Source organism: Osmia lignaria, chromosome 6 (assembly GCF_051020975.1).
Source record: "Osmia lignaria lignaria isolate PbOS001 chromosome 6, iyOsmLign1, whole genome shotgun sequence".
Lineage (NCBI taxonomy): Eukaryota > Metazoa > Arthropoda > Insecta > Hymenoptera > Megachilidae > Osmia > Osmia lignaria.
The window spans coordinates 7,839,526-7,866,611 of record NC_135037.1 but is presented as its reverse complement, the minus strand read 5'-3'; the positions used below and the strand labels follow the sequence as shown (position 1 = coordinate 7,866,611).

The 27,086-nt window shown below is 35.0% G+C and overlaps 4 protein-coding genes across 4 annotated transcripts in view; 2 read left to right on the top strand and 2 right to left on the bottom strand.

Annotated features, from left to right (window-relative positions):
- The window catches only part of Cow (Proteoglycan Cow), a 97,233-nt gene extending 82,294 nt beyond the window's left edge, over positions 1-14,939 (top strand). Inside the window, exons 5-10 of the mRNA XM_034318639.2 lie at positions 1,744-1,889; positions 3,443-3,597; positions 11,291-11,507; positions 12,298-12,457; positions 13,003-13,229; positions 13,305-14,939. Of these exons, the coding sequence (XP_034174530.1) occupies positions 1,744-1,889; positions 3,443-3,597; positions 11,291-11,507; positions 12,298-12,457; positions 13,003-13,229; positions 13,305-13,435 (1,036 nt within the window). The 3' untranslated portion in view covers positions 13,436-14,939. The remainder of the gene's footprint in view (positions 1-1,743; positions 1,890-3,442; positions 3,598-11,290; positions 11,508-12,297; positions 12,458-13,002; positions 13,230-13,304) is intronic.
- A 1,078-nt stretch (positions 14,940-16,017) lies between these two features.
- Positions 16,018-17,930, bottom strand: Fdh (alcohol dehydrogenase class-3 Fdh). Its single transcript, XM_034318640.2, has 7 exons — positions 17,710-17,930; positions 17,359-17,602; positions 17,068-17,288; positions 16,777-16,993; positions 16,584-16,714; positions 16,232-16,506; positions 16,018-16,168 (listed from the first exon to the last, which is right to left on the bottom strand). The coding sequence occupies exons 1-7, from the start codon at positions 17,725-17,727 to the stop codon at positions 16,144-16,146; spliced, it is 1,131 nt and encodes a 376-aa protein (XP_034174531.2). The 5' UTR covers positions 17,728-17,930; the 3' UTR covers positions 16,018-16,143.
- Positions 17,931-18,071: 141 nt separating this feature from the next.
- PIG-F (phosphatidylinositol glycan anchor biosynthesis class F) lies at positions 18,072-19,808 on the bottom strand. The gene is made up of 2 exons (XM_034318645.2): positions 19,351-19,808; positions 18,072-19,276 (listed from the first exon to the last, which is right to left on the bottom strand). Exon 2 carries the CDS (start codon positions 19,260-19,262, stop codon positions 18,567-18,569), a length of 696 nt encoding a protein of 231 aa, XP_034174536.1. The 5' UTR covers positions 19,263-19,276; positions 19,351-19,808; the 3' UTR covers positions 18,072-18,566.
- Positions 19,809-19,982: 174 nt separating this feature from the next.
- On the top strand, positions 19,983-27,033 carry Ltn1 (E3 ubiquitin-protein ligase listerin). Its single transcript, XM_034318630.2, has 21 exons — positions 19,983-20,149; positions 20,401-20,610; positions 20,675-20,941; positions 21,018-21,133; positions 21,209-21,563; positions 21,624-21,811; positions 21,898-22,033; positions 22,108-22,794; positions 22,857-23,067; positions 23,145-23,490; positions 23,560-24,049; positions 24,126-24,244; positions 24,312-24,644; positions 24,717-24,900; positions 24,982-25,156; positions 25,217-25,553; positions 25,692-25,838; positions 25,925-26,055; positions 26,126-26,529; positions 26,605-26,772; positions 26,847-27,033. Exons 1-21 carry the CDS (start codon positions 20,105-20,107, stop codon positions 26,904-26,906), a joined length of 5,109 nt encoding a protein of 1,702 aa, XP_034174521.2. The 5' UTR covers positions 19,983-20,104; the 3' UTR covers positions 26,907-27,033.
- Positions 27,034-27,086: the final 53 nt, after the last annotated feature.

Below are 27,086 nucleotides of genomic sequence, written 5' to 3'. Positions count from 1 at the left end.
TCAGGGAAATTTATTTCGAATGATTTGTAATTTATTTTCTGAAATTGATTCGAATGAAAAAAGAAGAAAATCATGGTTGACGACGGAAAATTACAAGAGTTACATCAGGGTCGATGACGAGTGGTATGCACGAAGGTAACGTGGTCGCAGTGTATAAAGAATAGCTCGTTAAGCAACGGTGCACGCTCGTTTCCTTGCTTAAACAGCACGAATGGAGGAAGCAACGAGGCTGCAACGTAACCGTTAACGATTTTTCTAACGAGAACGAAACTGGAAGGCAGCAAGCAAGCTTGCCTCGACACTTTTAATATCCACGGATCGTCCGTTTAAAACAAGACCATCTGCCGAATTATTAACTATCAATTATACGGGGCGGCTCGTCGATAACGTCGGAGTCGATTTGCTACGTAATCTCGTACGACGATACTTGCCCCGGGAACGAATTAATTCGCGCATCGATTCGATTATATTGCTACCGTGCAATTTGCGTTGTTCGATGGAACGACGGGATTGGCGATCGATTAAATGCATCACCTGCTCGGTTTTTGTTCTTCCTTGTTACGAGAAAAATTACTTCCTTCCTGTTAATTGCTTTTACATTAGATTTTATGCGATGATTAAAATGCAATTTTTATATAGAAGTAGGATTTATTGATTTTCATGAGAATAAAGATGAAATTGTGGCTCGATTTTGTTGAAAATTCGTAATTAAAGAATACAAAAATTAGAATTCTTACTAAAATTACTTAATAAATTACTTAATAAAATTCATTTTCTCCTCGATTAAAATACTAAATAATCAACACGTGTTCGTATTGGATTTTCCATTTTCTTCCAAGAACAGTTTTCACAGCGGTGTTCCAAGGAAATTCCAAGCAACAAAATTTAATGCCCCCGTATAATGGAACAGGAAGTAATATTATAAAATTATAATTAACATGGCCGGGCGTGCTAAACGTATTATAATAGTATTTCAGTTTACGGGGCACCAGCCTTTTCACGGCTCGCAACATTGTCGGCGGTGGCAACCTTACAACCTGGTAATTTCATGTTATGACGATGCAGTGCTTAACGATTATGCAACTCTCTTGTGTTCCGGAAATTCCACTACTTTTCCTGACAGAAAGACTGGAATAAAATTTCAGGCGAGAGCGATATTAACACGCCACTAAATGCACAGCTACTGTTTAAACGAGTGTTAAAAAAATAATTAAAATTTAAGTAGATGGGGACTACAGTGGGTGATCAAATTATTAGAGCCACTCGCATAAATTGACGATTTTACATAAAAATTCTTAATTCTTAAATGAAAACCTTGTTAAACGAAGTTTTTGTTAAATTGTTTTGTAATCTTTTTTGGAATCTTTTTTATTTCTAGGCATTCTTTTCCTTTCGTTTAAAATGTTTAATAATAAATAAACCAAAGTACCACTGTGTAATATATTTTAGAGGCCTAGATCATAATTAATCCAAGGTTATCATCGATGAAATTGCTAATTAAACTAATTAAAAATGTTTAAAAGAAAAAAAACAATTTTGAGACATCCAAGATGAGGATGATTAAATGCATCCCTTAAAAAACGATATTCCATTAATTGAATGTACGGTATGTCTACTTTGTGACAGAATAAAATGACAGCAAGAGAAAATGGAACGAAGCTGCATCGCAATGCGGTTCAGCAATTAAAGTGTTGCTCGGGGAACAGTTTCATCTAACGACTCTCGCGTTTCCTTTTGTTGCAGATGTCAAGAATGTCCTGTGGTGAAGCCGACGTTCCTTTGCGGAAGCGATAATCGCACGTACAGTTCCCCATGCCGGCTCGAGTACCACAATTGCATCCACCACACGTCAGTTCGCATTGCCTGTAAAGGCTTTTGCGCCTGCAAAGGTAAGAATCATCTGGAATCGCGTGTACAGTCGATGAAAAAATTATGTCCATAAACCTTACCTTACCACGTTTTATTTCAAGCCTTCAATTAAATTATTAGGGGGGGTGTACAAAAGGCGCGCTGCAAGCTTATAGTGCGTATCAATTTAAAACAAGACAAAATCTCGAAGTTACAGATTTTCCAAATTATTTATCTAAAAATCCTTGAAATTCTATTATAGGGAAATTACAAACTTACTATGTCGAATATTTTGTAAAATATATTTATATTATACCATTTGAATTATTCTTCCCTCGACATACGAGACGTAGACACGAGACGTGCACCTTCATACGCTTTAACAGCGACATTATTGTTCTAACAGGCAATTATGAATATTCATGGAGGGTGTGCTTGTCCCTGGGTCCTGGCGGAGAGGCGCAAACACGGCTCCATTGTTAAACCAACTACACACGGCCGTCTATGAATAAACTAACGAATTAATTCCACGTGTAAAGTACAGAGAAAATGCTCGCCTGAATTCCGGATTACGAACGGTTCGTTAAAGTGATTAAACGGTCGCGAATGCGTGTCTGACCCGATTAAAGAAACGGGAAAAACTTGACTGGGTCAAGAAAGGAATTCATTGAACACCTTCGATTCGGTATCGACGCTTTGAATCGCGTTGAATCATTAATTCATCTCTGAAACGCTGATGAGCTGATGAAATTAACCCTTTGAACACCCCCGACGTATATTTACGTCTTATCTTATGATACATGTTCTCAATTATTATAAAAATATAAATGTTATTGAACCCGTTCGATACTGTTATTTAAAAAGAAAAAAAGAAACACCTCTCAATTAAAGTTCTTTCGTTTTTCGAAATAAACACGCGAAACAGCATTGTCAGTTTAGTCCAAATAAACTCGGAGCAATTAATAAAAATCACAACCAGAAGAGCGCATAAAATATTCGGAAATGTCCGTGTAAACGTCGACGGTCGTGTTTTATCGTGAAAGAGCGGGGGATGAGACGTCGACGCGTTTGTTTAAAAATCATCGAAAAAGCTGTCGGTTCGCAGCGAACGCGAATGCTAATTTCGGTCGGTTTGTTTGCGCTCCGGTTAATGAGCTACTCGTCGAGTTTCTCGTTCAATTTTCGACCACGTTAACGTGACAATCTTCGGCAACGCGGATTGAAAATAAAATAAGCTATTCAAAAGGGAAAATATCGCATTATGTATAATATTTGCCTAAACTTCTGCAATCTACTTATTAGTTGATTAAAGTGCAATTCGCTTGTAGACCAACTTCTATCAAGCTAAAAGCATGTTCCTTCGGCATAACTTTCTCCAGTGTTGGCTTCTCCCATTTACGGAAAGTTTCTAATTTCATGAAACTCCCCAATTTTGCGTCTCTCCGCGAAGTAGCTGACAATATTTTCATTATAAACACTGAGTAAAATTGGAATTGTTGCAACACAATTGTCGTTAAAAATTCTAATCTCGAGGATAGAGTTTACCTTTCGAAAATGAAACCTCTGCTAATTAACGTTGAAACGAATGTTTCAGCGGCGGATTTAAGAGCGCACAACAAAAAGATGCAAATGCAACGGCAAAAGTCCTTGACAGGGAAGATGAGGAATCGTGACATCACGCTTACCCCTCGCGTCTTCAATTACGACAATCATCATTATCAATACCTGAAGTACAGCAAACGCGCCAAGGTGAGTGTAACGATTGAATTAATCGAATTAATTGAATCACTGAAAAATCCTACCCTCCAATTGTTGCATCTCATGCGTAAATCCGTAATCCCCCAATTAAATAGGAAATTCAAATTGTGCAAAAGCTGCAAAAATGTTCGTTATTGGTCAAAAATTTCCTGCAAAACCGTACGTGACCGAAACAACCAGTTTTAATTAAAACATTCCACCATCTGATCCTCTCGGTTTAAATTGACGCGCTGACGAAATGAGATGAAAATACCTACTAACGGAGAGATCAAGTGACCCTTCCCTTTCTCTAATAACCTGATATCCTGTTAATCCTAACAAATAGCCGTTGCAACAGTCGTTATTGTGCAGAATGTTCAGTTTAATTGGATTATTAGTCAATTAAGCAGAAATTATGACGTATAATCGTCTGGATATACGACACCGGTTGACAAAGGAGGTACACCAGACGGGTAGAAACCGGCGTAAACATGGAAACGAGGCTGTATGTCGGGATCAAACCGCGATAGATCGGGGACAGAAACAGGAAACAGGCTGGTGTAACAGTCAGCAATTTGATATTCTGCTGAATCGTGACTGGGAACGAGTGTATCGTGCGAATCGTTCTCGGTCGATCGGCTTTTCAAGCCTCGGTTCGATGGGATCCTTGGCTCCACCAGGGAACGTTTCATCGTCGTTCATTTTATTACAATGACGGGAATTCTGGTGGGAAATGATCTGAAAGAAATCAAGGATGTTGGACAGATTTTTTACGGGGCTTCTGAGAGCTCCACCATTTGAAAGTATTTTAAAATAAATCAAATTGGAGAATTTTTTCTTAGGTAATGATTCAATAAAAACTTGAGCTTTCTTTTAGAAATTATAGGCTTCACTTTCAATTTTATATTCTAATTTTTAAAAGTAAAAAAATGTTAAAAATTAACGAGGTTGTTCGCTAATTTGGAAACCCTTTTCAGTAGAACATAGATTTCCATCCCAACAGGGACTGGAATGTTTAAATAATAAATTTTTTTTAAATCTATTTCCTACCAATGCAAGGTACAACAAAGCCGTCGTTCTGATTTATAAGGTACATATAGGGTGTCCCAGCATCGGTAGTACAACCGAGGAGGGGGGGATTCTACATAAAAAAACAAATCGAGAATAAAGAAAAAAATTATTTCATTTCAGACTTCGTTCTTAGACGGATGGATCTCGATAGAAGTCATATGTCACTTATAAGTAGTATTAATTACTGTTATCATTAGTATCACAATTAGTAGCACAACGGGCAGCATTGCCAATAATTTTTGCATTAATAAAGTAAGTTAGTAACTAAATTACATGTCTTATTTTCATTTAAATCCACTCTAAATCCATAGGTAGAAATAAGTAATACTTATAAGTGACATATGACTTCTATCGAGATCCATCCATCTAAGAACGAAGTCTCAAATGAAAAAATTTTTTTCTTTATTTTCGATTTGTTTTTTTATGTAGAATCTCCCCCTCCTCGGTTATACTACCGATGCTGAGACACCCTGTATAAACAGATTATAATTTCATTTATTCATCGGTCTTTGGAAAAACCGCGTACCGTGAATATTTCACGGGGGTCGTGTTTAATAGCGCTGCTCTTACTATTCGTATTAGAAGCGATGAATTATTTAACTTGGAATCAGAGATTCTCGAGGCGATCAGCATACTGTCAAGCTATATTGCAAAATAAATCTGGACCGAGGGGTTGGAATCGTTTTAACCGTTCGCAGCCACCCATCCCCTATGAACTGGACTCGTTATCGTATTTCATTCCATGGAATACTAGAATTTCCGCCGGCGTAAGATTCCATGCAGTTTGAGTGAAAAATATGATATTGAGGAATATCTTGAGGATACTTTAATATCCTGAATTGTTTTTGTTTGAAATAATATAGAATATTAATTTCTAACATTTTAAGCTGTAATTTCTAATTTTTTAAATTCTATAGGTAAATTTCATATTTCAGAATTTTAAACTTTAGAGAAAGATTTTAATTTCTGCACCTTTAATTACAAATCATGAAAAAAACTTTGTGAAAATTGTTCTCGAAAGTCTTTAGATAAATAATACAGTGATTTAAGAAGTTTTACTTATTGATTTGTCGAGCAACAAGAGGTTTAAACGCTATAGAATTTCTTTCGACGTGTTCGAGTTTCACTCGTGCAACGATTTACGCGAAATACCTATACTTTCTGAGCTTTCTCCACCAGCGACCTTGTAATTTAAGGTCGAAGGTAGGCCATGCCACAGAACCGCTCGATAAAACACTGGCAATGATAGAAATCTTACGAACAGGGGTGGAAGAATCACAAGGCGCACCCCCTGATTTACGTAACCGAGTCGATTCTGCTTACAACCTTTTCCTCTTCTTTCCTACCCCTGTCTTTTTTCTTTCCGTTTATTCCTTTTCCTGGAAATTTATGCATCGATTACTTTCACGATCTTCATCCCCGCATCGCGTCGATTCGATGGACCTTCGGATTCGAATCAGATGGATCCATTTATCTGAACCTCTGTTTCCAATTTACTTTGTCTATCCTTTTTCTTCTTCCTTTTATTTGATGCGCCTTTTTTAAATCTATTATAGAAACGATAAGAAAAAGATATAGAGAGAAAAAGGGGTAAATTTTAGAATTATATATTTTAACAATTGTAACTGTATTTTTGTAGAATTTGAATAGTTGAGAATTGTATGGCTGGCGAATAGCCGGCATATTCTTTTTTCCTCTCATCCCTCGTGCAAACATTTCACACCCCTCGAAAGACGATTTCAATCCCAAAGTAACGCAACAACTGCATTTTACCCTCTTCCGTTCCGTGAACTTGATACACGCACCCCTTTGTTGTTAAGCTAAAAACAAACTGAACCCGCCACCCTCTCTGATCCTGTTTCCCGCTCGTGTTTACCCCATTTCCGCCCTTCCGTCTGTATAAATACGCGGTACACACGAGGGTGGTATCTTTCGAATCGAAAATCTGGAATGTCCCGTGTCAGACGAATCGTAATTTCCTGAAAACGTTATCTCTGACGGGGTGATAACATATCGTGAACATGATACGTGAAACACGGCCCGATACGAAAGGAAAGAGGATCGCTCTTGCTCCAGTCGAATTTATTAATCCTTTCGACGTAGGAAATTCAATATTCTTCGAGAGATGAGAAGAAAAACCGACTCTGAAAGATGGTAAATTCTAAAATACATTTATCTTGAATTTGAATTGCAAATACGTATTAATTTACTGGATGCGAAATATATGCTTCTTAATCCCAATTTTATGGGTTTAGACGCGGAATGCGAAATTTATGCTTATAAGTCCTTGTTTTGTCGATTCGGTCGCTGGCAAGGCCGACCCTGAGATTTCGGCGCTCCGAGGCGAGCTAAGTCCCCCATCTTGTCGGTTCGTCCATCTTAAAAAAATGATTTCTCCTCAATAAATCCGTCAAGTGGTATTAAATATTTCACTTCAATCGTATTCCCGACAAACAATTCGTGATGCATAAATTTCATATTCGTCAAACAAGCATTGATATCAGAAAAGCCACGGTTGTCAGACTAACGGAAACTATTCCCGAAGAAACTTATGATTTACCGACACAACACGCTAATTCCCGATTCTGCTAGGGGAATTTCAGACAGTTCCGACCACGTACACAAGGAAGTTCGCCTCTCCGCGTAGACGTTCACTGTTGCTAAACTTTTATTTATTGATATCCTACCCTTCGTTCTTTCCCTTCCACGTTATTTATTTCACCCGCCGTACCGGCCGCCTTCAGTATTTCTTTCTGTCTCCGGTATTATATATACGTATCTCTTGCTACGAGGAGCAAGTGAATATTTCAAGGAAGCGAGAAACTCGAGAGTATTTTAGTATTTACAGTAGAAGATTCCTAAGGGGTTCGTTTCGAGTTTCGTAATGAATCTTATTCTGCGTTTGTCAAGCATCTTGAATGATAATTTTCATTCTGGTTTCCTAGCCGGAAATTTCTTGGCCGAAGTAGGAGGAGCGGTTCAAGTGTAATCTTCTTCGAATAGGAAAAGTTAGCTCGTTACCCGTTGAAATTTCTGATTTTCAAATGTAAAATCATATTACGTGGTGTAATTCGATGTGGCAAGAAATGATAAATCAAAGTGTAATTTACAAACAAGTCATCGAAACAACTAATTATAATTAAAGAATTGGTATATTAAAATTTAATTTATAAACTTTCGTCAAAACTGAGCTATTTAAATATAATAAATAATTATTTTAACCGCAATATTATAAATATCTTGAGAATTATAATAAAATTTCTGTTGCCGATGAAAAGCGTCGGGTCGCAGGAGTTAATATACGAATGAAAATTTTCTTCGAAGACAGAAATAGCGAAAAGAGGGTTTTCAAAATTAGCCCCTTTGAGAAGCGTAAAATAGCCATTATCGAGGAAGTAAACGAGATACAGTGTACAGAAAACTCGTGGACCGTCTACAAAGAGGAACTAGGCGAATTAGGAGGGACAATGCGACAGATTTTCAATTTAAAAGCTTCTCGAGGGCGAACAACGCGACGAAAGCTTTTGTCCAATAATTCCTCCACCTCCTTCAAGCCCCGTATTCCTTCTGGCTCTTGTCATTTGAATAGATTAGTCGATTCAATGAACATTTCATCGCGCGTTTTGCTCGCCGCTGTCTTCCATTCTCGATTTTCAATGAGTTTTCGCTTTTGTCTTACTTACTGGAATATCCTTCCCCTCTTTTTTCTCTCTTTCTTGTTATAAAAAAAAAAAAAACGACAACGTCACAACGTGAACAAAAAAAATAGAAAGGGAAGAGAATAAAAAAAAGCCACGTCGAGAAGTGGAAAGGTGTCTCGTTAAAAGTTCTGTTTCGCTGACAATAAGCCGGGATTTTCGTGAGCCGCGACACGGGCGTGATGCAAAACTTTTCCCTTTTTTTTTTTTCGTAGAGAGAGATACTTTCGCTTGAAATTTAATTTCACCGAGGATCCGGGATCGATCGTGTCGGAACACGGGAACGTTGAAAGTTTTCCAACCCTCCCTCGATTCGTGGACCAGAGAAGAAATTTTAATCGAGCCAACCGATGACGTTGCGCAAACAACTGTCTACCATCGACTTATTAATTTTGACCCGTGCTATTGTGCAAGTTTATGGAAAAGTTTCCCTGAAAAGTTTCGAGACTGTTTTACTTATCGAACGGGCCAAGACAAACACTTTTTTTTCCCTTTCGACGACTTATTACCTTGAATCAAAGGGGCAAAATTATTAGGGAATTTAGAAATTTATTAAATAACGAAAAATAAAATGTTGCTAATCTTCTTATTAATTGTGCTAAAGAACGAAGGGTTCAACTCTTATCAAAAATCGACGTCGATCCCATAGAAGTCAAAAATTAATTTCGCTTTGAAGAAATTCAATTTTAATTATCCAACCCGTAAATCCTTGGATTTATACGTCGTAGCTCTGCTGGTCCTGACGGAGAAAATAGAAGGAAGGATTAGAGAGACAGGAGGAAGTTAGCTCTGGGCCCCGGTAATCAGCGGTCGGTTTTGAGATCTGAAAATCGATCGTGGATTTCCTTTCGAGGATCTTAATTAATTCCCGCGATCCCCTGCCAGCAATTTTGCTTTTTTCCCCTTCGACAACGTGCTGATCTCCACACTTTGACTCTGTGATCATCAGCGTGGCGTCAGTAAATGCGATTTCCACTCTAATCGACTATGTGTTCCTCGTCTCGCGTTTAAATCCTTCAGAAATTACGATCCTCCTTTCCTCTTGAAATTTATCGAGAGCAGGAGTTAATCGTTCCCTTGGGGTAAATAATTACCGCTGACGAGAAGTTTCATTAATTCAACTGTATCCATACCACAAACTTAATTAAACAAAGTACAATAGAGTGAAAAATATAGAAAAGAAATTGAAATGTTGCATCTTTTCAAAAATCAGATATCAGTAACTTTTTTTTCTACAATTTAGAATTTTTCAATTAGAACTGGCATTTCTTTCTCAGAAACAGAAAGCAAGGTAAATAGAAAGAAAAGTAAGAATAAATTACTTAAGGAGATCGAAGATAAACAACCAATGGAAAATGGGAATGGGAATGAGAGGGACACGGAGAGAAAATGAGCAAAGAAAGAGAATTTAATTCGAGAAGCTGTTCGAAGTGAAATTAATCCTAGGGAGCCTTCTTAAATTATTCCTTGCCACGCTGGTAATTAATACTTATCCAGTCTTAGTTTCTTTATTACGTTGGAACCCTTTGGAAAATGAGAGGTAGAAGGGGGTTGAAAAAGAGGGATAATTCTAGCTTTATTGACTTTTCCTTGAGATTAAGGGCTGGTATAAACTAGTTTCTAATTAATAAAAAAAAATCCAATTAATACTTCTTTATGGACCATGCGGAGTTATAATCGTATCTCAGAATAAAAGTAAAATTCTTATACATCATTAAAATTATAATGGTAATCTTAATATCCTTCAATTATCTATTATTCAGTGTCTGACTAAGCATCATTATTTCCACTGTGTCTCTTTTGACTGACAAGTCAAAGTTATTAATTAATTAAAGTTTTAATATGTCTGAATTTACGTATCTACTATTTCTACTGCAGCATTGAAGCTTATTAACTTTTAATAAGCTTCTTTTAGTTTCCAAGCTTTCAATTTATTAATATAATATAATATTTTATTTTTTAACAAAATTTCATGCATCAGTCACTGATGAACTCCTATAGCAGGCAAAACGTAATTGCTATATTGTGTACAGACCTTAAGTTTAAGTATAATGTTGAAGTACTTCCGTGAGTCTATGTACGTAGTCGAGTCTTAGGGGTTGCAACCGGCCGTAACGATATTACAGCTCTTCGTCGTCTGGCGACGCTTTCCGTCGGATCGATGGAAAAGACGCCTCGTCTGGGCTGCTTGAAAATACGAACCATCGACGTGGAGGGGTTACGATCGACCAATGAGAGACGTACAACCATCGAAGGATACTCGACGTCCTCGTAAAAGGATCTAAATTCCATCCTTCGTGCCTACAAGCATAACTTTTCTTAAACGTTTATTAATCAACATCCGATTTACTCATAGTGACCAAAATGAATCTTCCCCTCTCCCAAGATGTGGACTGGCCCCTCACCATCCTAAAATTTTAACATTCCAAAATTGCAGAATTCCAAAACTGTAAAATTCTAAAATTCTAAGATTCCGAAATTTCAGAATTCCAGAACATTAAAATTTCAAAATTTTCTAAGACACCTAATCCACCACAGAAGAAAATCCTAATTACACCAGTGTAAATAATTAAGCTTCAATTAATAACCCAAACATTATTCAGTACCTGTAAATCCATATAAAATGATCCTTGATCAACAAAATTTGTTTGAGGATCAAACACAGAAAATTATAAAAATTTTCAAGCGAACAGTTGCGCGATGATTAATTACAAACAAAATATAAAGCATCTGCCTATTCAGCAACGAATCCCTTCGTTTGCAGCAATTATATAGGCGACGAAGCAATTTTTGCAACAAGGAATCATGCAACGAGAGGAAATTAAAATTCAACGGAACGTTTAATTAATCCAATTCGATACGCGGACACGCAACGGCGCGGCGTTGTAATGTATTTTCAGAAAAGTGAATCGAATGGTTTTTTATGTTTGTTCCAGGTACTGGCTGGAAACAAGTACGATGACAAACATCTGATGAGCAATGAAGTGATGGAGAAAACACCGTCTCCATTGAAATCGACGTATAATTCCCAATCGTCGCGGAACTCTGATTGTCCACCATCGTCGAAACCTGCTATGGCGAATCGGCTGTTGGATTGGTTTTCTGTTGTCATGGCAGACTCTAAACATCGTCGTCCGCGTCCTAAACCAAAAGGTGAAAAATTTAAAAAAAAAAAAAGCGAAATATAAAATAAGAATTTCATTTACTTTCATGGGTAATCTTTTGATACACACACGATTGAGTTCGAACACTTGAAATTATCCCAATTATTCGAAATTGAACAGTCAGAAATGACCGAACAAAGCATGACCGAAGTTGGATACACAACAAACTAATTACTCAGCACGAAAGGAACGGACTTGTCTGGACATTACGGTGCCAGGATCCAGCACCATAGTTCGAAACTATCTCACGTTGGTGCACGCTACTCGTTGCAATCGCTTTCGTACCAGTTCAGAATTGTCCCGTTAGAATGAATCGCTTCCCGTCGTGATCTGCCACGATTACTTTGCCGTGTCTCTCGTGAAACTTTCACCGTAGCATCTCGATTCCTCCTTCTACGTGACTTTACAATCAACCCTATGACAAGAGAGATTAATGAATTGATGAGTTATAGATGTTCGGTACTGAACAATCACCTATTCTGAAAACTGGTAATTACGATACATTTTTAAATAAAAAATTATTAGGACAGAAAATAAACGATATGAAAAATGGAAATTCGTCGTATCCTTCCAGTACCAGGATATGAAAAAGGGAAAATATTAAATAACAAATTTTTAATTTTAGTGTACAATTTTCAAGCTTCCGAAGTTAAACAAGTTGTAGATACCGGAATGTCTACAACCTCTGTTCAAACTACACGACATTTCTATTTCATTTTATTCCATCGCAAAGAGAAGCTACCATCGAAATTCATATTTCATTTTTCCACCGTTTCCAGGTCACTTCCCAATCGGTTGCCAGAGCGAGGTCAGGTGGATGTTCGGACATTTGGACAGCGACAACGATGGCCGATTGTCTCTTTCAGAGTTGTATGGACTCGAACACGATCAGAACGAGCCTTGTCTGAAACCGTTTTTGGATGGTTGCGACACCGACGGGTGAGGAACAAACTGTTTCATAAACTTTTCAAACGTTTCGTTCACTTTCACGTCATTCCATTTGCTTGTAAATCATTAAACTTCGCGTGAACCAACAAAATAAATAAAAAGGAGAACCAGAAGAACTCTTTCGTTTTTTAATACCTTCGAGAGGTTTGACGCTCGAACGTAATGGGTCTCAAGCGTACGTGCCCATAGAACCGAGTGGCTTGGTTTGTTGAGAGGCAGACGAACGTGTGTGAAATTTTCATTTGACGTCGATTGATTTCTGCGCGAGAACATGGAAACCGGATCTCTTGTAGTTATTATTTCATCCCTTATAAAGCTGCAGTAATGAGAAATTAAAAAGATAAAGAATTACTTTAATTATATATAATTATACTGAATTATTAACGCTTTGATGACTGAATAAAATCACCAGTACCCTAGATTCCAATTTTTATCTTTACTTTTTTTTTTAAATTTCTGCAATGTTATTTACCTTCTCAACGTTATGAACTCATAAATAATGATATTACAATATTTATATTATTTAACATTTTCAGAGACATCTTTGTAAGTGGTCCAGAATGGTGCGGATGTTTCTCAAAGGCTGAACGTCCCTGCGCCGCAGTTCGCAAGCGATCATCCCCTGACGTGGCACCCGCTTGTGATTCCCGAGGGTACTACCGTAGCACCCAGTGTCATCGTGCTCTTGGACTGTGCTGGTGTGTGGATCCTCATGGTGTCGAGTTCGCTGGTACTAGAACACGTGGCAGCAAGCCAGACTGTGGTAAGCATTTTTTTTTCATAATAGATTCGCTTGATTCAAATTTATGCAATACTTAAAACTGTTCATTTATTTCAGACACGATCGTTAACAAGATCAGCAACGGAGGATTGAAGACGAACAGCGTGGACCTGGACGACGACGAAGACGGTGGCACAGACTCCGCCCAGGATCTCGAAGGATCAGCCGATCAACCGTTAGACTTTTAGACTCCTTAGAATCCAACCAGTAACAGCAACAGCAGCGGCAGTAACCGGAAGCAAAGCACCTTAACGTGATATCGAACAGCCGGACGACGAGGTTCTTCTTATGAAGAAGAATTTGGGATAATCTCGCTCGATCGTCCGCTGGTTTTGAGTATCGCCGTGGTCATTGGAAGTGTCTTCAAAGAGTCAACAGCGACGGCTGCGTGAGCCTAAAATCAGTTCGAAGAGCAACGAAAAGCAGGAGGATAAACTAGCAGCTAATACCCTGGCATCGTAATTGTACCTTGAGTCACATAACCGGTCCATCCTTAATCCGAATATTAATCGTTAATTTTACCTTCAAGAAAAAAATAATAATAGTACATGCTTTCTGTCGAATTAATCCAAATTGAGCTGTTTAAGAAACACAAGTGCCAAAAGGGTTAAGAAGCTGCTGAATCAGAGAGAATCTCCTGACCACCAGGAACCTTAAACAGTGCAATAACCGAGGGGGTAAACATCAGTGCAATAGAGTACGATAAGCGTAAACACCTTTACATAAAATGTCCACGACACGAACTATACATATATTTATGCGTAAAAGAAACTAGGGGTTTGGGAAGAGATACGCTCGCACGAGGAAAGGAGAAAAACGATGCAACAGGGAACAGGAACAAAAGCTCATCCTCCATCGGGTAAAATTCACATGTCCACTCCATGACGCATAGAGATTACGATACCTTTAACAAGAAAATACAAAGAAGAAAGACGTAAAAAATGATATGAAAATGAATGCTCTATGTAATTATGATTTCTAATCGCGTTAGATTAACAGTATCTCGAATTGTAATGTCTAAGCATAATGCATATATATATATAAATTATATATATGATACTGTCTATGACTTTACGATAATACAGCGGACGAAGACAAGCTGGCTGAGAGAGAAAATCCCGGCTGATCGTCAGCAGACACGAAACGCATCTAACACACTCTTTAGAGAGGTGCACACGCTTAAAGATATAGAGTTATCGGAAGTATTCGCATAATCCGAATCACAAGGATAGTTTTAATTAAGCACCTACTAAATGATTATTCGCAGGAAATTGTACGTCGAACAACTGGATAGATAAGTCGCGTCACCCACGCTTATTTATTTCCTTCCACGGTAAAATTACTATCCTTATACATTTTTCTTTTTATTTTTCATTTCTCTCGTAGCCATCTTGCGTTGCGAGATTTAGTGTAAGATATACTGCATAAAAGAATGACCTATTTCGTACTCGCTAACTACTAAATCGTCGCAGTTCAATCACGACGGTAAACGATTATGATAGTTCATTCATCCGGATCACGAGTACTCTTTGACTTCATTGGGTTTGATGGAACAGTATATGTATTATTTGTGTTGAAAATCATCCTTCTGTTACTATTGATGATTTTATGTTCAACGTAGAAACTGATCATGAGTTTGTACATCAACCCGTCGTGATTTGTCTGCATTTACTGTAATTATAAGCATTTTTACTTACGACTTTTACTTAACGAGTGTGTGGTACACCGTAGGTACTAGAATATAACATGTAATCCGTAGAAAAACTGATCGGTGTGACTATGTGAATATGCCCTAGTATTAGAAGGCAATTTACGTAGGAATAGCCAACGCAAATTATACGTATCTCTCATCTAGAAAGGAATAACATTGACATTAAGTTTTTACGCCTAACGTATGTTTACTTTGATGCATCCATCAAAACCCAGTACGTTTAACGCTCTGATATATTGTTAATTAGGAAGTACTTTGAATTTTAGTACTTATTCTTATCGAGAAGCGAGATTTATTATATTCTTCTGCAATACACTTAATATAGAAAGGAACGCCGATAAAATATATTTACACCGATGGTAAGTACTGCGTTTTATTGTTTCGCATAAATTGTATTTTAGTCGCATCGTTTGGAAGCATTAAAAGTATATAAAATAAGAATTCGTAGAAATTCACCGTGCCATTGCATTGGTTTACGGGAAACCTAATTCGCGATGAATTATTAACTCTTTGCTATTTGGAGCGCAATTTATATTCCCCCTGAATTATTATTATATTGTCGACTTATAGATTAACGAGCATATTAACTTTCAAGCAAACCGTACATAGTTTTACCGAAAGTCTTGCATATTGTATATACATAATTATATACAATGAAGAAAAAAAAATCGTCTATGATCTTCGTACAGTGATGATTTTTGTAAGGTATGCACCTGGTCAAAGCGTAAAGAATTTTTACTTCATTCCAGAGCTACTATTAATATTTCACCAAACTGGTATTGTACATGTGGCTGTAAGAATTCTTTATGAATAAAGATTGTTGTAGAAACCTGGGAGATGGAGTAATTCCAAACCTTAGCGATTTTAAATGCATAAATTTCTATATTTTGAAAAGACCGGCAAAAAATAGAAATTTGTGACACCATCTACTGTTTGGTGCTAAAAATCAGCTTTCTACCTTCACCGATAGGTAGCGCAAAATAGATTCATATTTGTAGTTCTCCACTTCAACACCAGGCGTCGCTTTTTATATAATGGCGGTATAAAAAACACCCTGCATATATTCAAAATTATCTTTCACATCTTTATTCAAAATATATATATTATAAATGACAGATTCTTTAATCAGAGTTCACATTACAAATGGTATAAAAACTGGGAAAGAACATCCATGTACATCCTTTATTAGTATTTGAGCACAGCTCTTAAACTGTAATGAGAAAAAGAATAGATTTTAATGAAGAGATGGTAACAGTATCTTATTAACACTTACCAGTTGCCTGAATGCAATAAATCGAATCCTTCATTGATCTTTTCAAATGGAAAAGTATGCGTGATGAACTCATCAAGTATTAACGATTTCGACAAATATTCTTTTACCAGTTTAGGTACACTTTCCTTTGATTTCCAACCGCCAAATGCGGTTCCTTTCCATACTCGTCCTGTTACCAACTGGAACGGACGAGTACTAATTTCTTGACCCGCTGCAGCGACACCCACTATAACGGATGTGCCCCATCCCTTATGACAAGATTCTAATGCAGCTCTCTAAATAAAGAATATTTCGTAACTCAATTATCCTTCTTCATAAGTATCTAATATTAATCAGTAGAATCAGAACTTACCATGGTATTTACATTACCAACACATTCAAAGGTGAAATCTAATCCACCATCGGTTAATTCTATCAGGACATCCTGAATTGGTTTGTTATAATCCTTTGGATTAACAAATTCGGTAACTCCAAATTTTTTAGCTGAGAAAGATCTTTTTTTTATTTTTCTGAAAATGTTATATTAATAAAATCTTTGAACTTACCATACTCAAATTTACTGGGGTTAATATCCACTCCAATAATACGCTTAGCACCAGCTTTTTTGCAACCAAATGCAACTGCCAATCCAACTGCACCCAGTCCCCAAATAGCACATGTACTTCCAGGTTCTACTTTGGCAGTGTTAAGAGCAGCACCATATCCAGTAGGTACTCCACATCCCAGCAAACATGCTTTGTCAAATGGTGCAGTGGGATCAATCTGAAACATTACACATGTATTTTAAAGATAATGATAATTAATAATTATTGAACTACTAATGTGTAATAAAGTACTTTGGCTAGAGAAATATCTGCCACCACAGTATACTCTGAGAAAGTTGAACAACCCATGAAATGGGCAAGTGTCTGTCCTTTGCAAGTAAATCTAGAAGTACCATCAGGCATCACACCTTTCCCTTGTGTAGCACGGATCTTGCCACACAAATTTGTCTTTGGAGATTTACAGAACTTACACTCTCCACATTGAGGAATATACAATGGAATTACATGGTCACCTGAAGTCATAATCAAGAATGTAACACATGTTATAGTTAACAAATATAATAATAAATGATGGTGAAGTACCAGGTTGAAATTCTGTAACTCCTTCCCCGACACTTTCAACGATACCACTACCCTCGTGGCCAAGAATACATGGAAAAATTCCTTCTGGATCTAATCCATCCAAAGTATAAGCATCGGTATGACATAAGGCTACAGCCACAACCTTAATTCTTACTTCATGTGCTTTTGGTGGTGCCACTTCAACCTCTTCAAGTGAAAGAGGTTGCTTTTCTTTCCATGCTACTGCAGCTTTGCATTTAATCACCTAAATTCAAAATATGGATATCATATAATTCCATGCATGGTTTTCATCTTAATGAAATAACTGCTTATAATTATTTGTTAAAAATAATACGAAATGAAAACAAATACCTTTCCTGCAGTCGACATAATGAAAAATTTAGAATTACTAATTGACGACGCGAGACACAGTCGCAGTTGAATGAACAGAACAGCAAGGAATATTAATCTGCCGGGCTGCCGGTCTTGATATATTCAACGATAAAACGGAACAAATTCAAGGTCGTAATTTGCACACAGTGCTACATCAATGCTACTGACATCTAGTGTGTAATAGAAAATTACATCTCATAGTGGAGATGTTTCAGAACAATTTGAAATGAGTTTGACTATATAATATTCATTTCTTAATGTCAACATGATTTATAGCAATTTCAACGTCATCCAACATTCTTTTTTTTCATACTTATAATATAATTTTTATTATCATGGTATAAATTATAAGCAGGAAAGATTATGGTATTTTAAGGTGCCTATTAATGTTTATATATACTTATTTATAAGAAATTCATAATAAATTTGTATTAACAGCTTGAATCCATTATACTTTCATCGTAATCATTATCAAGGTTCATGATAGGTTTATGTAACATGACCCAGCATGACTTTTTTTATAGATAGTATTTATTTTGTACAAAACAATTTTTATTATTGCCTTCATAACTTAGACTCAGAGATCATATTCTTTGTATGAATCACATTATATAAAATATAAACAGCTCTTAAATTACTGAATGTGAATTGAATATTACTAACACAAATATGCTACTCAAAATGTAGTATTTGGATGATTGTAATTAGCTCTAACACTACTATAGTACAAGAGATCAGATTCTTAAGAAACTTCTTTATATTTAAATAAATATGTATATCAAAATGCATCAAATTTGTAACACTAAATTTTATGACTATTCATTAATTGCTAATATTTATCTATGGACCTTTTTACCTAATCTTAACATAGGTAATGTCTTTATAAGAGTAATAAAATGTGCAACAGTGTAGCCAAGAAGAGCACCCATTACACATGGAATTGGCCAAACTTGCCAGGGTCTATCCCAATCTAATGGAATTACAAAAGCACCTAACCATGTACCCAAAAGGGTTGCTTGAATATTTGTTCTTATGGCATCCACCAAAACATTGCCTTTCTGTGATTGCATCCCTGTTAGGATTTCTACTGCACCATCTACACCTAAGTGCAGACTTGCAGGAATGAATGTAAGGCTAGTTAATGTAATTGTGAGCATGGTGGTTTCTTCATGGTGTGCCATTACAGGTGCACCAAACAATATAATTACAATGTAATATGCAAGAGATAAAAGAAACCCAACTAACATGAATTTAAAAACTTCCTTCAAATATCTGGACCATGTCCTTTTGGTCTTTGATGTCCTTAATTCAGTCCTCCCTATGATTGTTGACTCAGAATGAAAAATAGGGAACAGTAACTTTATTACTTCTGCGAAAAGTAAAATCAACAATACTGGAATGAATTTGTACTTTCCCACATTGTACAAGTTGTCATTTAATTTCAGTAATATCAGAATACCAGGAAAATAAATGCAAGTGAATGAACAGTATGACAATAACAGTCTTTGGCCCAATTTGTTTCCAACGATCATGATGGTTATTTAACCTGTAATAAAAAACTTAATTGTATTTTTATTTTATAACTAAAAAGAAATTTACATACATTTAACAATTTCTTACTTGGTTTAAAATAATACTGCCTAATTTAATGCCCAATATAGAAGTATGTATACTCGATATATCATCGTGTTTTATTATTCCTTCTCTAAAATGTCTAATAAAGTTTTCATGTATATTATTCTTTAAAAATGGTCTAATATCGAAATGCATACAGGAACAAAAATAACACACAAGTTAATTTTAATTCTTCATTAAATTCCACAAAATATAATATTCTGATTCAAAAAAAAATAGTCATATAACTATATATATATTTCATTCCACGAGAGTTCATAACTAAGCCGCGCAGGTTGGAAGATGGTGGGGGAACTTAACGAGCCTCGAAACTCCCATTCCGCTAATTGCTTCCCACTTTATTAACCGCGAGTTTAATATACGGGGTGAAACAATAGTACGGTTGAATAGGAAGAATACAAAATGATACACGTGAGTAAAAAACCGTGCTACCCGTCATACACTCTAAATGATGCATTTTTGCATAGATGCACCACGTGGAGGCGCTTCAGCGACGCTGTGCGCAAACGTATGGGAGTGGGAGTATCGCCAATCAGGGCAAAGATGCGTACTGGAGATGCGTAAAGAACGAAAACTGGTCTTTTCGCAGTTATGGACTCTGGTGAACTGTGGTATAAGTACATATAGCCACATGTAGCACTGCATATAGCAATAAGAGATCAGCTGTTACAACGTTTATACAAGGAATGATCAAAATTTATGTGACGTTCAAGCATTTCTTGTTCCTATATTAATTATCATGGGGAAGAATAAACAAGCTCAGCGAACGAAAAATAATGCAAGAGTAAGATAAAATTATATCGATGATAAAATATAAGTTTATGAAATAGAAAGAATGTTGTAGGTTAAACTTCATTATTACCCAAATTTTCATTAGTCTATCATTTTTTCACACTTCTACAGACAAATATATGCTTCATTCTTTACAATGAATTCTTTATAGTGTTGTTAAGAAGTGTTGTTAAGATTTGTTTATATTGTTTGACATATGATCTGTCAAATAAACAAAAACAATATTGGTATATTCTTTTTTAGCCATCTAACAGCAGCAGAAGTGCAGAACTTCTTGGCAGTTCAATACCAAACTTTGTTGGTTTCTCAGCTGTTAAGGATGGGGGATATGTACCTGTATTACCAGGTTTATCACTTTGCAACACAAATGAGGTTGAATTCAACAATGTTGATAGCAATTTTCAACTAGTATTGAAGAAAATGAATAAGAAAGATACAACAACAAAGTGCAAGGTAAGATATGATTGTTCTAATTGAATACAGAAATACTAATCAAAATAAAATATTACATTTTCAGGCTTTGCAAGAATTTGCTACTTTGTGTAAAGAAGCAGAATTATCAGCTGTTGAAGGAATGTTACCATTTTGGCCACGGTTGTATTGTGCCTTAGCTATAGACGTGGAACACAGAGTAAGAGAAGCTGCACAGTTAGCTCATGCAGCTGTTGTAAAACGTGTTGGAAGAGGCATAGCAATGTATTTCAAGCAAGTTGCTGGGGCTTGGTTTACTTCACAGCATGATACATATCCTCCTGCAGCATCAGCTGCTACTAATTCATTTAATGTAATTTATTATGATTGCTGATAAGAAAATAATGCAATTAATATGCATTTTATGATCTAAAACTTTTTGTATGTAGGAGACATTTCCAGAAAAGAAAGTTATCGATGCCATTGTGCATTGCCAGTGTGAAATCTTGACATATATCTGTGATAACATTACTGTACAAACTGCACAATCTTTATCTATACAAAAGTATGTTTCGTATTTTTCTGGAGAATGAAAGAAGCTATGATTACGAATATGTACTAACATATTGCTTGTTATTAGGAACCTCAATGCAGAAGAGATGGAAACAAAATATCAAAGGGTGCTGGTAGCTAGTTTACAAGGATATAGTGTTTTTCTAAGGAAAGTCCCTCTTAAAGAAATTGAAAAAATGATTGATATTCATCGTAAAATTATAAGTAACAACAAATTCTGGAAGTTAGTTAAGTATGATGCTTTTCCAGTTAAAACAGCATTTTTCAATGTATTAACATCAATCATTGAGAATGCAGATATGTTGTTACAAGATGAAAAGAAGAAAGCTGTAACAACTATTATGAATAATCTTGATGAAGCAGAACCTGCATTACTGTCTGCTGTATGGGAATCTGTGCTTGTCACTATAAATAAAATACAGGTAAACGTTGTATTTTTATAATTAATGATATCGAATTACATATAATTATTTTCTTTTCAGGACTGGTATAGTCTAGTAAGTGTAGAAAAATTAGTATTACCGAAGTTATGGCGTGTTCTAAGAAGTGGAGGACAATGTTGCGCTAGCGTAGTTTATCCAAATTTGTTACCATTTGTTAGCCAATTTCCAAAGCTGAATATTGATCCTCATCATTTGTATATGGATTTCTTCAGTAATATGCGACAAGGGTAAATCAATTAGTTAATCATTTAAATGCTGTGCATCGCGATATTCTTCATGTCGCAGAATATACTGAAACGTATTTATTTCTCAGGTTTTCTGTAAAAAGCGTACAGACAAGTCGTTCAGAAATGTTTGCAGTAATGACATCATTTATTGAATGTCTACGTTATTCTATTCTTCTGAATGTTAATAATCAAGATTTAAGCAATGCACTTCTCAAAGAACAGGTTTTTATTTTACATCGTCTTATAAATATTACCATGAGATATCTTAGATTAATGTTAATAATTAATCATTTCAGCTGATACCAGTTTTAGAAATGTGTTTAAAGGAAAATAGTCCTATGAAACAGACCTTTTTCTCTAAGATTACTCATTTAGTACGATATTGGAGTAAAAACCGGCACAATGAAGATTATAAATCATATCCTATTATAATGCAAAAATTTTGGTCCGAACTTGATAAATTATTCAATTTACTCATAGATGCACGTCAACACTCAGAAACGTTCAATATTGTGGACACAAACAATTCTCAGATTGAATTCTTAATTATATTAAAAACCGCGCCTGCACACGGTCGTAAAAATCTTAAAGTAAAATTCTCCAATTCAGAGGAAGATGAGATAATTCAACCTCAAACAGAAATTATCAGCACTGATATTGATACTCAATTCATTTCTGAACTCAATAACTTTGTCAACTCTCTATGCATCAAATATTTCAATCAAATCATTAAAGAATGTGAAAATAAATATATTGTACATTTAAACAAACTCATAATATGTTTTGAAAGTGAAGATCTTTTCAAGAATCTGTCAGAATCACTTAAAACGCAAATAAACTTTTCCAATTTTTATGAGCAAATCTTACGAAACTGGTTATTGGAACCATCAAAAGAAACTGAACACATAGTAGAATTAATATTCAATTTTATGAAGTACATGAATGATTCGGAGAAGAACGAAATTTTGAAGTCACTGACACAGGTAAAATACATATTTTTATGTAAATACGTACAATTAAACGATATATGTTTATTCAATTTCAGTTGGAAGATATTGTAACATCAAGAAGCATCATACAATGTGCTCTCTCCAAAAAGCATAGAAATGATATGATAATAAAAAATTGGTGCTCTCAGTCGAAAATAACTAGCTTATTAATAGAAGTGGCAAAAGAAATTGCTTCCGGTAATTATACTGACTTAGAAAATAATCAGAAACTTATTCTGTTAGCCTTTGAACCCTCTGATGATGGCAGTAAGTATTTATTATTTATTTAAAAATTTAAAAAAGAAATTCTTAATATGACATTCAAAAATTTATGCATATTTTAGATTTATTGATAAAGAAAGAAGGACTTAATGAAGTTATATCTATACTATGCAATTCACTTCACGAAATAAACGAAACATGTTTATTAGATTTCGCAAAATTAATTTCTTCCATTGTTCCATTAACGTGGATTCATAAACAGTCAATACCTGGAGCTACACAAATATTGGAAACACTTTTCGAATTGCTTTCACAAAATTGTTTCAGTAATAATTCCAATTTTATTGATACAATGAGAGAGGTGTGGAAGAAAGGTCTTTTTGAAGCCATTCAGAAACTTTCGCCCACAGAATTTATTGATTTGACTAAGAAATTTGCGATTTCTATGTGGAGAAAAATTTATAATTCGTAAGAAAGTTCTTATTATCCTTAAGATTCTTTTATTTCGTGATTTATAATTTGTATATCAATTTCCAGAAATGAGGAACATGTTAAGGAAGTGATAGTGAACACAGCAGTCGATTTTGTTGAGATTATGATTGATAATAACATTTACACAAACGAGGAGTATACGAAAGAAATTATGTTAGCATTCCTGATAGATAATGATATAACAGTATGGATGGCTGAGGTAACTGGAATAATTGTATATGGTGAGGTGATAAGTGGTAAACTGTATGTATCATCTCTGGATCAAAAGATAGAAATTTATCAAAAGTGTACGTCTATTGAATTAACCAATAATGCGATAGTAGACAATACCGAGAACTGTTTAAAATGGGCATTATTTAATATAAACTTACTAAGTAATCTATGCTCAATATCTACTAATAAAATCAGAGAAGAAGAATCTGATGACGAGAAAGTATTAATACATAGTCTGAATTTACCGGGAGTGACAAGTTTATTGATAAACGTTATACATTCAATTATACTGGGACAAATTTATTCCTCTCATTACAAATCTGTAAGTGTAGCCCAATAAAAAGTTCAATTTCTATAATAACGACGTTCATACTTCATCAATTATTAATTTATTGCAGACCAAATGTTACAGTAACGTGAATAAAGTTCTGATGACTGTACAAGATAGTTTTAAACGGTTACAACAAATGTACATTAATGAAGAAACAGTCGACGATATTTTTGATCATATTAGAATGTAAGTATTTATATCATCAATCACTGATTATTTTATAAAACATTATTCCTTTTCTATATATTTATAGGAATAGTTCGAAGTATGGATGTATGTTATCTTATATATTACATTTTTGTTGCATTGAATTACATTTGGGCAAAGAACCTAAGCAAATATTTAAACATTATAAAATTAATGATATGTTTACTGAGAATAATGAAATGACTTTACAAGCGATACAGTGTCTATCTAAATTGCAACATTCTGACGATATATCAATATCGATGGATAACGATGTCTATGCTTTGATAGCAGCAAGAAATGTCTTCATCAATCAGGAAGATAATACAAGCTACTTAAATATTTTAGAAAAAGTAATGGCTTATGAAAAGGAAAACCCTTCGTTATTACTCTTCGATTGGTAATATATGGATTCATTAAATGATATAAAATTTATTAAATTAAATATAAAAAGTATATATTATTTTTGTAGTGATATTTCTGAAATATCATGGGAAAAGTTAAGTTTACCATTGGAGCTTTTACGATTGTTAACAGAACTTATTAAAAACGCACCTACCAAATTAACCCCGAACCATTGGAATTTTATTCTAATCTCTCTGGTTCTGTGGCAACTTTCAGTTACTAAATTAAAACAAAACGCTAATGATTTTAAGGTTTGCATTCAATATTCCACATTATTTAAACAACTACTGACAATAATTAATATTTATTCGTTTTCTTTTTTAATGTTACAGGTATCTGTGTTTGCAGTAGCCGTTTGTCAACTTTATTATGCGCTCCAGAATTTAATTAACAAACATGAACAGGAAGAAGTAGCAGATTTGCCACCAACGGTATTGGATGAATGGAAACAAGTGTTTGCTTCTGATATACAGACTGGAATTATTCGGACTTGGATACCTTATACAGGTATATTAATTATTTGTAAATTAAATATCAGATTAAAATATAATTGATTTCGTTTTACAGATTTATACAATGAGAAAGCAGTTTTGAAACAGGTTGTACTGTTAGATTACTTAGGAAAAGCAGTGAAAATGTTAAACGGGGACATCATTTTCATAGATCAATCACTATCGTTAACGGATACTGTTCAATTATCATTGCAATTACTTCAATCTCCTGTAGCCAGCATACAGTTGGGTGCTTATCATGTCTTAAAACATGCAGTACCAGAACTTGTTCGACTAGACAAAGTTTTTGTAGAGTCGGAAAACTTCGATGTAAATAATTTGAACATTAGGAAAATGGAGGATGTACTTCAAAACACGCAAAATATCGTGAATACTATTCTGATGGATTTCAAGTAATTTTTTTTCTAATACGTTTACAACATCGAGCAAAGTAGACTTCCGGGATAGTCACCAATTTTCCTGGGAGGCTTACTATGCTCAATAATGTATATAGAATGTTAATCTATATAATAACGTATAATATTTTATAGATTATGCGATACAGTCAGTTGTACCATTCAGCCATACACAGATTCTTATACATACACTGTAGGATATTTATTAACATGGGCTATTATCCTAGAAATGTGCAAAAATGCGCATGGTGATTTGCTCTACCAATATGCTGAAAGACTAAAGTAAATATTTTTGTACTATTTTATGAACAATTTCTAGATGTTCAATGAATATATATTAAAGATTTCTTATCCATGAATGATTTCAGGAACAACGTTTTCTCTAGTTTGTTGAATAACATATTTCGTTTAATGCCAGTGGAAATGCTTCAAGATAATAAGAACAAAAGTTCAAAAGTGGTAGAAATATTTTCCACTGAACCATCTCTCGATTTTGGAGGTAATAGTCCAACTATTTTTCTTTCAAATAAAATTCTTTTTGGAGTTCATTTATTTATTATATTCTACAGAGAGTTGGACCGAATGGAGATTAGACCATATAGTATGCTGGTTATACACAAACAGTTTAAGATATTTGCCAGTGTTGGTGAGACAATGGTGGAGCACTGCTGACAGCAGAGTTAGTGCTGCAGTAGACAAAATCACAACTCATTATGTTAGCCCCATGTTGTGCCAAGAAGAACTGCTTAATAATAAGTTACAAAATATTGAAAATATGCAAGTAAAGGTTCATCCAACGTTTCGCGAGGTTGTTGCCTTATATCAAATGGACGACACTAAATTAGAATTTAATATTGTTCTATCACCGAATTATCCACTGGGACCAGTTACAGTCGAACCTGGCCAACACGCTGGTGGTACTGCCAATTGGCGGAATTGTCATATGCAGTTATCCATATTCCTCACTCATCAAGTAATAATTCACGAAAATTAGATAAATTCATCCAAACATATATTCTAATATTTTAACTTTTTATTCTTTTTATAGAACGGATCAGTGTGGGATGGACTAGTATTATGGAAAAAGAATTTAGACAAGAAATTCGCTGGTGTAGAAGAGTGTTACATTTGTTTCAGTATTTTTCACATAAACACATACCAGATACCAAAATTATCGTGTCACACATGTCGAAAGAAATTCCATACTGCATGCCTGGTATGTTTATTCACATAATTAGTATTCATAATTTCTATTAAACTTTATATGAATTGTTCATTCTTTTCTTTCAGTACAAATGGTTTAGTACAAGTCAGAAATCCACGTGTCCCATATGCAGGAACATATTTTAATCTACATGCTTATTTAAATTTGTTCCTTGTACATAGTAAATGCAATCATGCGGTGCATAAACCATATACATATATCTGTTGCATATTATACAGAATATTAATAAATTTGAATTTACAGTAAAAGGTTACAACAATATTTATAAAAATTATCTACAGTTATGTATGTTTTTAATTGTTTTC